Here is a 16,417-nt window from a genome sequence, read left to right as displayed (position 1 = left end):
CCCGACTGGTTCAAAGTTGGCAGAGTCAGGCCTTTCTTATCCTCATTATCCAGTAACTAGAAAATGTATCAATAAGACAAGCTACCTATTAAACATTATCAACTAGAAAATATTTAAAACTAACAAAATCGGACTTAACATCATTTGTACTTTTATCCTTTATTATAACAAGTTACCATCAATATTTGTAAATTATTACATTCCTTATTAGAAGAGTTGAGAAATTCTCTACTTGCCTGATACCATGGACTATAGGATATTATCCATAAAAATGATCATACTGCATTATAAACTAGTGGTTCTCATATATTCATATTGTATAAATCATCAGCATCTCAGAGAAGAAAACCAAGGGGTCTGACATTTTACTGTTACTATACTATCACCAATATACCATAACAAAGGAAACTTTAATAGCAAAATAGCACAAAGAACAATATCATAAAAATCACAATAATATGGTAAAATAAAGGAAATTTAAATAGCAAAATAGTACAAAGAATAGTATCATAAAAGAAAGGACTGTTAAGTCTGTTAAGCCAAGTAAGTTTAGCTGTATGAGAAATTCTCTATATTGTCTTTTTTTCTCTCTCTTTGGATTGTGCAAAACAGAACATACTGACTCTTCAATTGGTATTTTGGGAGCCACTGGCCCAAGAATAGAAATCATTAAATCCTATTTGTCAAGCAGTATGGAATAATCTTTTATATTTTATTGGTTTACATAGGGGTCCACTGCCTTACGGAATTAATACCTTCTGTAAAAGCTAAAAAGCAAATAATATTATGTGAACTCTATTTCTATTTATAAAATACAGACTATTACTTTGGAGATTATACATTACAGAGAATACACAGCTGTATTATAGAGAAAAAGTAAAGAATGTAGTTAGGTCTGTGGCATCCATTTCTAAGTGCAGAACTTTATGCTTTCTTTTACTTGTTTCCCTCCTTCTGTTCATAAACACCTTTTGTCCCCTATATTCATATGTACTTTAAAATGTTACTATTTGATACTGAAACTTCCCTTTTAATAGCGTAATTTAAATTAAATAAATCGTGTAACACTGTACAGATATTGTTGTAACAGAAATAACCATGAAAACTTGAATAACTTCTTGAGTGCTTTCTTCTTTCCATCTATAAATATTTCTCCATTTACAAATATTTCATCCCTTTATAAAATAGTAACTATTCGAAGTTCTCTTTCAAGTTCCCTTACCTCACTTGGAAGAGTTTCAGCTTCTTCCTTTATACGAAGGATATCTGTTAAGAAATTCATAGAAGTATTTTATTATATATAAAAATAAACATTATTTATATGCATTAATAAAATAGTACAGTTTTTCTCACCAAGAATAAGAGCAATTTAAATCAAAGCAGTTATTCAAACATAAACACTACATATTTAGTAAAAACAGGCTGATGAATCTCTGGGAAGATGGAGGAGTAAATGAACAAGTGTGGAGATGAAGTGAAAACATGTATAAAATGATAAGATTTCAGATCCCTCAATATAAGACATAAAAACAGGCATGTACTATATTTTACTAAAAGTCAAGAGGAAATAAAAATAAATCCCAGATGGTCAGTGATAAGGTTGGGATTGGAAAAAAAGAGTAAAGTTGTATGTAACCAGAAAAAATAGGACCATTCAAGAGAGGCTAACTGAAGCACTTGTAAAGTTTTCCTAGAAATATAAAGAATACGTATTTAGCAAACAAAAAAGAAAATTCTAAAAGGGAAAGGGAATAAATAATTGAGATACAAAGGGATGCATAAGTCTAGTAAAAAAAAAATTATTAAGGTCATTATTAGCTGCATGACTGCTGTCAGCTCATTTTTCTGAGGCTTGGTTTTCTCACATGTAAAATAGATTAGTGATAGCTTATCTTATAGGTATGTTACAAGTATATACAATGGGAGCAGCAATGTGGTTAAATGCTTGAGTTCTTGGGTCAAATAGACTAGGTTCAAATTAATGGCTGTGTCACCTCTCATTGACTTGATCCTCAGTTTTCTCATCTGTAAATATGTGGATAAATAATAATAGCACCCTCGATTGACTGCTCTGAGTACTGAGTTACATAATCCAAGTAATGTGCCTGGAACTCAGTGATCAGTAAATGTTAGCTGTAACTACAGGGAGCCACTGGAATGCCAAAAGGAAAGAAGTCACTAGAGGATCCAATGGGACTTGAAATAAACTCCGTGGATAAGTGAAAAAAAGTAAAAAAAAAAAAAAAAAAATAGTAACCACCAGTGTGTGAGAGAGGTTAACCTCCAATATTCAACAGCAATATTGAAGAGGGAAGTTGTGATTCTCCTACAACCTAAAACTCTTTCAGTGAAAGAGTAGATTAAAGATGAAATAGCTCTGCTAGGCTGGTTGATCCTCAGAGGTTAAGAAATGAATATATCAAAGCCTGAGGTAGCTGGGGAAGTAGAATTAGAGAAGTAACCTGTGGCCAGTCTTATAAAAATAAATCATTAATCCACACCAGCAGAATCCAAGATTTTAAAGATAGAGTATTATGCATCTATTTTAACTTACTTTCTAAATGAATCTCTTAAGAGAGATTTTTCTTAAAGACTGCATGAACAGTATCTTCTATTAATTAAATATCTTACTGATAATTTGTGCAAAGTTCTCACATTTAATGTTAATTTAATTTCCTGTCCTGCTCTCTCTCCTCCTCCCTTTCTCTTACACACACACACGCACACGCACGTGCATACACACATCCTCCACATAAAAAAGACCAATAGCTCTACAGTTAACAATGTTTAACAAAAATACCTTGTCATAGATTATAGGTAAGATTTAACATTTTCCTTGCTCTTAAAGAGGAAAGGACTATTAAAAATAAAAATAACTCTTAATTGGGTCTAAGTATTTTCTTTGGAGTGTTACAAAATAAATACTATATACCAAAACTATAATGAAATGTATTTTTATTCCCTAACAAAAAATGAAGTATACTTAAAGCAGATTGCTAGTTTTCTTTTTGTGATATAACCACCCTGTTTTAATTATCTTAATAATAAATACAAAAAGGTAAATTAGTTTCTTAACCTGATGTTACGGTATCTGTAGGTCTCTCTTCCAATTGGCTTTCAAGTATCTCATTGGTATTACTTTCCTAGAAGAAAAAAACATATTGGAGAAATGTTTAAAGAGCTAAATTATTTTTTCCTGCTTTCATAACTTTTTAAAATACTTTTTAAAAATTTACAGAAGACAAGAAGAATATGGGTTTGTGAGAAAAGCAAACAGTACTGTTTTAAAGAGAGGCACACCCTGGCTAGGAGTTAATGGTCCAGGAAGAGAAGACCCAAGAATTGATAGAGTTTCTGAATGATGAATGCATGACAGAAAAAGATTACAAGACAAATGACATAATGTTTAACTTCAAGTGGTATAAGAGGATACCCCCGGGAAACAGATCACTTTTTTATTGGAATACATTATGGTCTATCAGTTGCAAAGTGATGTGGATCTTTATAAAATTCCAAGAAGAATTATAAGGTGGAGTGACCACTGGCTCTTATAAAATACTGATTTTTCAATGAGAACCCAAAGTTCAGAGTCCCTTTAATGAAAAGCCCTGCAAAATTTTCCTAAAATACTAATTCTGTATTAGCAAATGCTAATCAATTTATCTTATCGCAGCACAATCCTGCCCAATTATCTCAGAGGCATTGAAAAACATGAATATATCAATATGTTATGACTACCATTTCAAAGCTGTGATTTTAGTCAATGTTTTATCTATTCACTGAAATCCCTATGAATCTTTTACTGCCAGGTCAAAATGTATAGATTAGATAGTACTTCTAAATAGTAAATCTTACTTTTATATCTGATAAGGGTCTAGTATCCAAAATATATAAAGAACTCTTACAACTCAACAATAAAAATACAAATAGCCTAATTAAAAAATCAGCAAAAGATATGAATAAAAATTTATTCAGAGACGATATACAAACGGCCAGTATTCACACAAAAAGATGTTCACATCATTGGTCATTAAAGAAATGCAAATCAAAACCACAATGAAATACCACTTCAAACCCACTAGGATGGCCATAATTAAATTTTTTTTAAAAAGGAAAATAACAAGTGTTGTAGGAGATATGGCACCCTCATGCATTGCTGGTTAAATGTAAAATTGTGCAGCTGCTGTGGCAAACAGTTTGGTAGTTTCTGAAAAAGTTAACAGAATTATGATATGATCCAGCAATTCCACTCCTAAGTATATACCCAAGAGAATTAAAAACATACATGCACACAAAAACTGCACATGAATGTTCATAGCAGCATTATACATAATAGCTAAAAAGTGGAAACAACCAAATGTCCATCAACTGATGAGTAGATAAAAAAATGTAGTATATCCAAACAATGAAATATTATTTGGCAATGAAATGAAATGAAGTATCGATACATGCTACAATAGTGATGAACCTTAAAAACACTATACTAAGTGAAAGAATCAAGTCACAAAGGACCATATATTGTATGATTCCATTTATATGAAATATCTAGAACAAGAAAATCTTTAGAGATATAAAGTACATTAGTTGTCATCTAGGGCTAGCAGGGCATGAGGGGTTTGGAGGGTATAGGCTAAGAGGTATGGGGTTTCTTTTTGGGGTGATGATAATGTTCTCTGATTGTAGCGATGGAAGCACAACTCTGTCAATATACTTAGGGTCACTGAATTGTACACTTTAAATGGATGAACTGTATAGTATGTGAATTATATCTCAACAAAGCTGTTAAAAACTAAACCTTATAAATTATTAATCAATATTTATTGAATGTCACATTATCAAAATAGGAACGTGCATGAACTATGAGTAGCATTTTATAGAGAGAGAACAAATAAACAATATCTGATCATTATTTTTACTTATCGTAATTTTAAACTAAAAATCTATGTATGGAAGAATGTATTATGTCAATTACCTTAGTTTCTTTACGTTCCAATCTTGGGGTAAGAACTCCTTCTAAATAGCTAGCTTTTTCTATCCATGTACTCAGACGTCTATATTCTTTTTTCATTTTTTCTAGCCTAAAGAAAAATCAGTTACAGATTTAAAAAGTGACAGAAGAATATATATGGTATGAAGCAAAGAACAACACATACAGTATAATACATTTATAAAAAGTCCTTAAAGAAGAAAACCAGCAATATATTGTTTAAGGACACATAGGAAAAGGAATGATTACAACAAAAATCAGGATAGTAGTTACCTGGGGAGAGTTGGGGAGAGGGATGTAATCTCATAAGGGCACACAAAACATATTATAATATTGGTAATGTTGTATTTCTTAACTCGAATTGTAAATATCTAGGCAATGGTCTCATCTTTATTTAAGTTATACATACATATTTAAGAAATTATTCTATATATATTGCTCTCATTTAAACTATATATACATATTTTATAAATTATTCAACACATATATGATATCCTTTGCAATAAAACAAATGAAAAGATAGGAATTTAGTTTTTAATCCAAATTTCAAAAGGCTTTCATAATCTAAAAATATAATCGACAAGAATTAAATGGAAAAGAGGAAATGTTTCTCAATTCATTTCATTAGGACACTATGACCTTGACAATAAAGCATAACAAGGACATTACAAAGAAGGAAAATTAGTCTAATCTCATTCACAAACATAGATGCAAATGTTACAAATAAAATATAATTTTAGTACAAAAAATGTAGTGGTATAAGGAAAAGATAATATACCATGAACCAGTTGGCTTTATCCCAGGAATATAAGGATATTTTGACATTAATAACAGAATGTTTAATTTAAATACAATTTAACTGATTAAAAGAGAAAAATAATTTGGCAAAATCCAACATCCATTCATGATTAAAATAGAAAACTCTTAGAAAACTAGGAACAGAATGGAATAATTTACTTAATCTGGTATAGGACATCAACCAAAAAACCTATATAAATAATGTGCTTGACTATTAAATGCTAGAAGCATTGCCATGAAAGATCCGGAACAAAACAAAGATGTCCACCCTCACCATTTATAACAGACATTGACTGGAGCTTCCAGCCAGCATAGAATGACAAGAAAACAAAACTAAAGATTAAGGATTGGGAACAAAGAAAGAAAATTGTTATTACTTGTAGATGGTATGATTGTGTAAATAAATTCCCCCAAATGAAACCACAAATAAGTTATTATGAATATGAAAGTTTAGCTAAAAAGGAAAATTCCAAGAAGATGATGAAAGCAGAAGTAGCATAGTTTTTGAATCCTCCCAAATATCTACATAAAAACATTCAGAGTATCTAGGTAGCAAACACAAAAACTTATAGGCAACATTTACAAAACCATGTGACAAGGTTTCCCTATTAACCCCATATACATAAAACCTTCATGGTATCAGTGAATATATGGGAGAAAGCAACAGGTATAAAAGGGGCATCTGATGAATGTGAGAATAAGAGAACCCCAAAGAGCCAACAGGTGGTCACAAGAAAGCACAGCCAGCCAGCCTGAGAATAGCAGTTGAAACTGGGAGGGTTTTACTCATTCTAATAGTGGGTGAGTACAAACCATTCATGATAAGAATTAAAGGACTGGAGTAGTCTAACCACTGAGAATGCTCAAAACTGACCAGCCAGGTCTCTACTTAGGGACAGGGCCTCAGAAAACCTTGAAAGAAGGTCACTGTATATTTAAACACCAAATAAAAACTTCAGAAGTGGGAGCTCTGTGAAGCTAGAAAAGCTTTCGGAACCAAGCTTCTACAAAAAATTCAGGAAAATTAATTTCATATAAAATTGAGCAACAGAGAATTATCAGGGCCAAATTCCAAAGTGGTTATAAGAAGATAATAAGGATCAAAATAACATTCTTAGATTGCAGAAACACACAACAAAGATACATGGGAGTCAGTGAGCAGAAGGAGGAGAAGGGGACCCATTCTGCTAGGAAGAAGGGGGTTGGGTGGTGCTGCCACTCAAGAGAAGGCAGAGCAACAGCCATTGCTGTCACTGGAAGCCAAAGAAGTCGAGGTTCTGCAGGTGGAGCTCAGGGAGCCACTCTGAATGGAGAAGCATTATAAGGATCCAGGTGTGTTCTACTAAGCCAAGAACTGAAGAAATTTGTGGATTCCAGTCCAAGATGGTGAAGAGGCTCCTGAACTCATTCATCTCCTCTCAGAGATACACCAAATCTATAGTTGTACAAGGACCAATTCCTGCTGAAAGAAATCCAGAAATAGCTGAGCAACTCCTAAACACTGGACGAATGAGAAAATACCCACAGCAAATGGGTAGGAAAGGCTGAGACACACTCTCATCATAAACCTAACCCTGGCACCATGTCATACAATTGGGAAGGAACTTCCAATTCCCAGCATCTCTTTGAGGAGAGAAAGGTTTGGACCCCACAATGAGTGCTCCAACTTTCAAGACTGCCACTTGAGGGACAGGGCCCCAAAACACCTAGCTAGGTCACACCTAGCTTGTGACCATGAGACCCTCAAGGTTAAAACAAAATAGAAATAGTTCTTAATGGGTTCTCTAGGACTTGCCATGGTTATTTGCCAAGGGCTCAGCACAGAGTAGGCAAAAACTGTCCATCTCCCAGTCTTTCCCCAAGAGAAGCCCACTCACATTCTGTAAAAGTTAATGTTTGAGGGTCAGGCTTCTAATTTAGCATGCTTCTAGGGGCTGACTGCAATCCTCCCTGGAAACCAGGGAAGCTAGCAGACACTGCATCTCTCTTCTCCCTCTAGCCTGATCCAGATCACCAGTATCTCCAAGGAAATGTTTGTAGATACAACTGGCACCCCGGATTCTGTGGCTGCCACCCAAGGCACAGGCCCCCAGATTGCCTGATGTCACAGTCAACAGGGTTTGCAGTTACCAGTCTACAGGACTATAGTACACAAAGAAGCAGTTTTAATGGGTGCAGGTGCACCACCAACCCTGTGACTATACGAACAGGCCCAGCACAGAGGGAAGAGGAAAAAAAAGTCTTCCAGTTTGTCCCTGAAAGGGCTCTAACTACATACTTTCCCAGCATCTGCCTGGGGGTTCAGCTTCCAATCAGCCTGAATCTAGGTGCTGACTGAGATCTCCCCTTTGGGACACTGACAAGTCTTGACACGCCCTCAACTATTGGGAGGGTGACTAAGAACAAACAAGGTGACTTGGACCATCACAAAGGTTTGAGGGACAACCAAGAACTTGGGCTGGGCTGATGGTAAGGTTCCTTTCCTACAATGAGGCCACAACATCAAAACTTAGAGAGGTGGTTGTTTTATATAATGTTCAGAAACCAACACAGAGAGTCAAGGAAAATGAAGTAAGAGAGGAATAAGTCTTAAGCAAAGGAATAAAATAAAACTCCAGAAACATAAGTTCCAAACAAAAGAACAAGATAAAACTCTAGAAACAGACATTAATGAAGCAGAGATAAGTGACTTACCTGATAATGAATTCAGAATAATGGTCATAAAGATGCCCATCAAGGTCAGAAGAAAAATGTATAAACAAAGTGAGAATTTCAACAAAGAGATAGAAAATATAAGAAAGTACCAAAGAGAAATCACAGAGCTGAAGAATACAATAACTGAACAAATGATATGACTAGCCAGAAGGGGTTAATACCCTAAATATATAAACAGCTCATATAACTCAATATCAAAAAACAAACAACCCAGTCAAAAAATGGGCAGAAGACCTGAGTAGACATTTTTCCAAAGAAGATATACAGATGGCTAACACACACACAAAAAATGCTTAATATCACTATCAGAGAAATACAAATCAAAACAACGAGATATCTCTTCACACCTGTTAGAATGGCTATCATCAAATAGTTTACAAATAACAGACGTTGGTGAGGATGTGGAGAAAAGGGAACCCTTTCACACTGTTGGTGGGAATATAAATTGGTGAAGCCACTATGGAAAACAATATGGGGGGTCCCAGAAAAACTAAAAATAGAACTACCATATGATCCAGCAATTCCACTCCTGAGTATAAATCAGAAAAAATGAAAAGCCTAATTTGAATAGATACATGCACTTCAATGTTCACAGCAGCACTATTTACAACAGCCAAGATATAGAAGCAACTCAAGTGTCCATCAACAGAAGAATGGACAAAAAAAGATTTATTCATACACACAATGCAATATTACTCAGCCATAAAAAAGAATGAAATTCTGCCATTTGCAGCAACATAGGTGGACCTAGAGAATATTATGCTTAGAGAAATAAATCAGAAAGAGAAAGACAAATACTGTATGATATCACTTATTTGTAGAATCTAAAAAATAAAATGAATGTATCTAGCAAAACAGAAACAGACTCACAGATACAGAAAACAAACTAGTGGCTACCAGTGGGGAGAGGGAAGAAGAGAGGGGCAAAATAGGGGTATGTAATTAAAGGATACAAACTACTATGTATAAAATGGATAAGCAATAAGGATACATTGTACATTACTGGGAATTATAGCCATTATTTTGTAATAACTTTTTAAAATTTAATTAAAAAAAATTTTTTTGGCCATGCCACACAGCATGCAGGATCTTAGTTCCCCAACCAGGGATTGAACCTGCATCCCCTGCAATGGAAGCATGGAGTCTTAACCACTGGGCCACCAGGGAAGTCCCTGTAATAACTTCTAATGAAGTATAATTTATAAAAATACTGAATCACTACGCTGTAGACCTGAAACTAACATAATATTGTAAATCAACTATACTTCAATTAAAGAATTCATTGTCAAACATCAAAAAAAAAAGGAATCAGCTGTGTTTCAGAAAGAGAAATTAAGGAAACAATCCCATTTCCAATCACATCAAAAAGAATAAAATACCTAGGAATAAATTTAACTAAGGAGGTCAATGACCTGTATTTGGAAAACTATAAGATACTGATGAAAGAAATTGAAGATGATATGAACAAATAGAAAAATATACTTTGCTCATGGGTTGGAAGAATTAGTATTTTTTAAAATGACCATACTACCCAAGGCGATCTACAGATTCAATGCAATCCCTATCAAAATAACAATGACATTTTTCACAGAACTAGAACAAATAATTCTAAAATTTGTATGGAAACACAAAAGTCCCTTATTACCCAAACAATCTTGAGAAAGAAGAACAAAGCTGGAGATATGACACTCCCTGATTTCAAACTACAATACAAAGTTACAGTAATTAAAATAGTATGGTACTGGCACAAAAACAGACACATAAATCAATAGAACAGACTTAAGAGCTCAGAAGAGAACCCATACTTATATGATCAATTAATTTATGACAAAGGAGGCAAGAACATACAATGGGGGAAAGACAGTCTCTTTAGTAAATCATGCTGGGAATACTGGACAGCTACATACAAAACAATCAAATGGGACTACTTTCTCATACCACATACAAAAAATAAACAAATGGATTAAAGACATAAATGTCAGACCTGAAACCATAAAACTCTGGAAGTAAACACAGGCAGTACACTCTTTGACATTGGTCTTAGTGATATTTTCTTGGATATGTCTCCTCCAACAAGGGAAACAAAAGCAAAAATAAACAAATAAGACCTAATTAAACTTCCAACTTTTGCACAGCAAAGGAAACCATCAACAAAATGTAAAGCCAACTTACTGAATGGGAGAAAGTATTTTCAAACAATATGATAAGGGGTTATTATCCAAAATATACAAAGAACTCATACAATTCAACATCAAAAAAGCAAACAATCTGAGAAAAAAATTGGCAAAGGACCTGAACATACACATTTCCAAAGAAAACATACTGATGGTCAACAGACATAAAAAGAGGCTCAACATCAGTAATCATCAGGGAAATGCAAATCAAAACCACAATCAGATATCACCTCACAGAATGTCAGAATAGGTATTATCAAAAGACAACAAATAACAAGTGTTGGTGAGGGTGTGGAGAAAAGGGAACCCTCCTGCACTGTTGATAGGAATGTAAATTGGGGCAGCCACTATGGAAAACAGTATGGAGGTTCTTCAAGAGATTATAAATGGAACTACCATACAATCCAGCAATTCCACTTCTGGGTATTTTTCCAAAGAAAACACAAACACTAATTTAAATAGATATATGCATCCCTATGTTCACTGCAGCATTATTCACAATAGCCAAGATACAAAAGCAACCTAAGTGCCCACTGATAGATGAATGGATAAAGAAGATGTGGGGTGTGTGTGTATATATATATATATATATATATATATATATATATATATATACATACACACACACACACACACACACACACACACATATGCAATGGTGTATCATTAGCCATAAAAAGAATGAAATCTTGCCATTTGCAACAAAAAAGGTACAGCGCTAACTGAAACAAGTCAGGCATAGAAAGACAAGTACTGTATGATTTCACTTATATGTGGAATTTAAAATTCAAAACAGATGAAGAAACAAATCAGAGACAGAATCATAGACAAAGAGAACAAACAGAGTGGAGGGGAGCGGAAGAGGAGTGAAATAGGTAAGGGAAATTAAGAGGTACAAACCTCCAGTCACAAAATAAACGGATCACGGGGATGAAATGTAAAGCATGGGGAATATAGTCAAAAATAATGTAATACCTTTGCTGACAGATGGTAACTAGACTTATCATGGTGATCATTTTGTAATTTATAGAAATGTTAAGTCACTGTGTTGTGCACCAGGAACAATATAGTGTTGTAGGTCAATAATACTTCAAAAAATGAAAGAACAAGCTCATAGAAAAAAGAGATCAGATTTGGGGTTACCTGAGGCAGGGGGTGAGGAAAGGGGAATTGGATGAAGGTGGTCAAAAGGTACATACTTCCAGTTGTAAGATAAATAAGTACTAGGCATTCAGTGTACAACATGATTAACATAATTAGCACTGCTATAGGTTATATATGAAAGCTGTTATGAGAGTAAATCCTAAGAGATCTCATCACAAGGAAAAATCTTTTTTCTTTTTCTTTTATTTTGAATCTATATGAGATCATGGATATTTGGTAATCTTATCATGATAATCACTTCATGATGTATGTAAGTCAAATCATTAAGTACTGCTTAAACTTATACAGTGCTGTGTGTCAATTATATCTCAATAAAACTGAAATAAAAATAAATAAATATTATGTGGAATCTAAAAAATGGTACAAATGAACTTATTTACAAAACAGGAATAGAGTCACAAATGTAGAAAACAAACTTATGGTTACCAGAGGGGAGGGGGGAGAGAGATAAATTGGGAGATTGTGATTGACATATATACACTACTATGTATAAAACAGATAACTAGTAAGGACCTATTGTATATAGCACAAGGAACTCTACTCAATACTCTGTAATGACCTATACGGGAAAAGAACCTAAAAAAGAGTGGATATATGTATATATATAACTGACTCACTTCGCTGTACACCTGAAACTAACACAACATAAATCAACTATACTCCAATAAAAATAAATAAATAAATAAATGTTATTGAAAGAATAAAACATAGGACTAGGAGAAAAGGGGGTTCCTTGATCACTCAACTCAATGTTTATGAATTAATTTATAAGTTTGAGTAAAATATGCATATACATAAACACCATTTTTAAAATTTTAGGAGTTCCGTTTCTGGCAATGATGGAATCGATTATTTCAGACCATCTCACTGCACAACTGAAAAAGCTGACAAAGTATTTTAAAATTTTTTCTTTGGAAGCATCAGTCAGTTATAAAGGCAGCAAGAATTTGCAAATCCAAGATGCCAGACAGAAAGGAAGTCTGGAGACTCTTGAGCCCAAAATTTGGAGCCATTTTCCTTCAAGGCATTTGAGGTGGACAAGAGTTAAGAGCTTTGAGAGAAATATGTAAGAATGAGGGAACAAAAACCAGAGTTCAGCCCCTGTTAAGGATGAGAAGCCACGGTAAGCACCTAGGCTTTCAGTTGGGGCCCTAGAGGGCTATACGCCAAGAATAAGTGCCTCCTTAACTATTGTACCCTGGTTGCCTCTCACTAGTCCCGGCCTTGATGTTAAGAATAAGAGTAAACCAGAAAAAGACTAATGCCCACAGGAACTAGAGCCCAAATCATTTCAGTCTCACCTCAATTGAATTAAGGTGATCTGGGATTGCTAGTGTTCCTAGGCTAGCTGGCTGCCAGATGCAAATGTATGTATTAGCTGTAAAAATATATAATCAAGAGCCTCAAATCAGTTCTACAGATTTCCAAATACAATGTTTGGCACTTGATGAAAACAACTAGGCATATGAGAACATAAGATTTGACTAAAAACTCTGAGAAAAAAACCAACAATAGGTATAGACTTATAGGAAATCCAAATAACCAAGTTATCAGAGATGAACTTTGAAATACAATGATTAATAGGTTCAAAGAATTAAAAGATAAGACTGAGGATTTTGGTAGAGAAGTGGAACTATGAAGTAAATGAAAATTCCATAACAAAAGGAAATAACTGAGATTAAGAACTCAATTGGCTTAGCAGTAGATAAGAGACAAAGAAGAAAGAACCAATGATTATAAGACAGGTCAGAAGAAAATATCTAAAGCATAGAGATAAAAGATGGGAAATACGGAAAAGAGTATAAGAGACCTATAGACTATATTGTTGAGTGAAGAGGCAGAGAAAGTATTATACTTTCTCCCATATTAATATGTTCTCACCCCTTTTCTTGCCAGATCATTGACTTTTTAAAACAAACACTGAACCCATAATATCATCATGATGAAGGTTTCTGGACCAATAGCAAGCCTATGTCTCAAAGGAAAAATTAATATATAAATAACACATAAATAAGATGAAAATCTTTTTGTTTTGTTTTGTTTTTGTTTTTTACCTTGCCCGGGGTTGTTGCTGAAGTTTTTCAAGTCGTACTACAGATGGCTGGTTGGATTGGGATGCTGTAGTTGGCACCCCAACCGAAACATTCAGGTCTGGGGATAAGAATGCTGGATATTCTATTCGTTGTGGTATAATAACATTTCTGGAAAATGGTAATAAAGTTAAAATTATACAAAAGTCCACTTCTAAAATCAGTGTTAGCTATCACTTTTGAATCACTCTCTTTTACACTGTAAGCTCACCTATCCATATTGGACCACTAGAGGATAGAGCTAGGAAAGAAGACAGAAGTCAGAAATACTGCGAGAGTGACCTCTTGGGTACTCTTACTACTAAGATCATGGGTAGCAGAGATGGGAAAGAAGAGAAGGACCTGAAGTTCTAAGGAGAATTAGAAAGTGTTTGAGCCCAGACCTCTCTCCCTATCTCTAGATCCAAATCTCTATCTCATGGCTCAGTCAAGTTGACACAAAAAACTAACCATCACAAGTCCACCCCTTGTCAACTTGGTACCCATAAACATCTTACAACATGCTTAATCTCCAAATGAAAACAATAACAAGGTCATAATTAACCTTACATGATACAACTCTCCTGTATACATACAGCCAAAACTCACTAGCCCCTTCCCCAGAAAAGGATGTAAAGTCGTTGAGTGATGTTTACTCTTCTCCTTAATATCCTGGAACTTAAATAACTATGATGTAAGGTTAACAATACTTAAATATTATGATATAAAGGAAATATATATTACGTTACATGATAAGGAGATGAGAGGGAAGAAAAACATACATATAAATATTTTTTCCAGGTCACTGAGTAAATGGGCCAGAGTAGCACATCCAAAGGAATATGTTGCCTCCAAAACCCAAGAGACCCACTAGGTGTTATGCCTCTTTTTTTGGTTGTAGGAGAGCCCAGATACAACAACTTACCCTTCACCTCAGCAGGAATATCTTGACAAGCCCCATACCTGGATCCCTAAAATTTCACTGAGGTAGAAAGCCCTCGAATTTTATCAGACTTATTTCCCACCTTCAGACATGCAAATATCTTATCAATAAGTCTAGAATAGTGCCACTTCTTGCTCACTAGGTCCAATCAGCATAATGTCATTACTGTAAGGGTGAGTGTGATATCTTATACAAGAGAAAGTAATCAAGATTCCTGTCTACTATATCATGACATAGGGCTGGAGAGTGATGTATCTCTGAGGTAGGACAGTGAAGGTATACTGCTGGCCTTGCCTGTGGAAATAAAACTGTTTTGGATGGTCTTTACTAACAAGTATGGAGAAAAAAGCATTTGCCAGATCAAGAGATGCATATCAGGTACCAGGGGGTGTGTTAATTTGCTCAAGCAATGAAACTGCAAACTGGTACAGCAGCTGCATTTGGAGTCACCACCTGGTTAAGCTTACGATAATCTACTGTCATTCTCCAAGATACATCTCTTTTCTGCACAGGCCAGATAAGTGAGTTGAATGGGGTTGTGATGGAAACCACCATCCCTGCACCTTTCAAATCCCTATGGTGGCACTAATCTCTGAAATCCTTCCAGGTATTGCTTTTGGTTTACTCTTAGTGGTAGCTCTAGTGGCTTCCATTTAGTCTTTTCCACTGTAATATCCCTCATTCCACAGGACAGGGAAGGTATTCACCAACTGTTGAATACATATATTCTAATTATGCATTCTGAAACTGGGGAAATAACTATAGGATGGGTTTGGGGACCCACTGGGGCCCCCATGAGATGAATCAGAGTTAAAACTCCATTGACCACATGACCTCCATAAGCCCCTATTCTAACTGGTAGACAACAGTGACATTTTGGGTCTTCTGGAATTAGTGTCCATTCAGAGCCAGGGTCCAGTAGTCTCTGAAAACTCTATTTCCTTTTCTCTGATGCACAGTTACCCTGGTAAAAGGCTGTAGTTCCTTTGGGGGAATGCTGGGAGAAAGATTAACATAATTTTTGGCACTGTACTGAGGTCTCTCCTCAAGGGGATCAGGCTTCCCCTTTATTCAAAGGGTTCTGGGTCTGTAAACTGGTTCAAACTGGGAACTGACTGAGGACCTCTGCTTTTATGATTTAGGTTAGACTTTTGTTCATTTGACCTAGAACTTTTCTGCTGATACAGATCAAGTAAGAATTTAGCAGGCTTCCTGTATATTCTGTTTCTAGGAATATCATGATCAACCAGCCAATGCCATAGGTCTACATGAATCAGACGATTGTGGTTGCTGCTTTGACCCTGCTGTCCATCACAGTAACCACACTCACCCTTGCCACTTCAGGATCCAATTCCTCCCAGTTCATTTAGGTTTTCCAGTTCAGTGACTGCAGTTCCCACTGGCCTACAGAGAAGAGCAATCACAGGGCTCTTCAAGGGTGGGGATTCCCTCACAAACTTATTTGTCACAGTCATGGTGAAAGGTGTGTCTTCTGGAGCCTCCCAGGGTGAATAAGTAGGTCTTAAATGACAAATCCACTCTAACAGTACAATCTCCCTAAACCTTT

The 16,417-nt window shown here is 35.1% G+C and overlaps 1 protein-coding gene across 1 annotated transcript in view; it reads right to left on the bottom strand.

The window, feature by feature from the left end:
* The window catches only part of C2CD6 (C2 calcium dependent domain containing 6), a 138,437-nt gene that overhangs the window by 63,666 nt on the left and 58,354 nt on the right, over window positions 1-16,417 (bottom strand). Inside the window, 5 exon segments of the mRNA XM_060015396.1 lie at window positions 7-56; window positions 1,223-1,266; window positions 3,077-3,143; window positions 4,973-5,078; window positions 13,893-14,039. Coding sequence (XP_059871379.1) covers window positions 7-56; window positions 1,223-1,266; window positions 3,077-3,143; window positions 4,973-5,078; window positions 13,893-14,039 — 414 coding nt within the window.

Source organism: Delphinus delphis, chromosome 7, assembly GCF_949987515.2.
Source record: "Delphinus delphis chromosome 7, mDelDel1.2, whole genome shotgun sequence".
In the NCBI taxonomy this organism is placed as follows: domain Eukaryota; kingdom Metazoa; phylum Chordata; class Mammalia; order Artiodactyla; family Delphinidae; genus Delphinus; species Delphinus delphis.
Note: the sequence above shows the minus strand (reverse complement) of the source record. Positions and strands in the feature narration are given on the sequence as shown.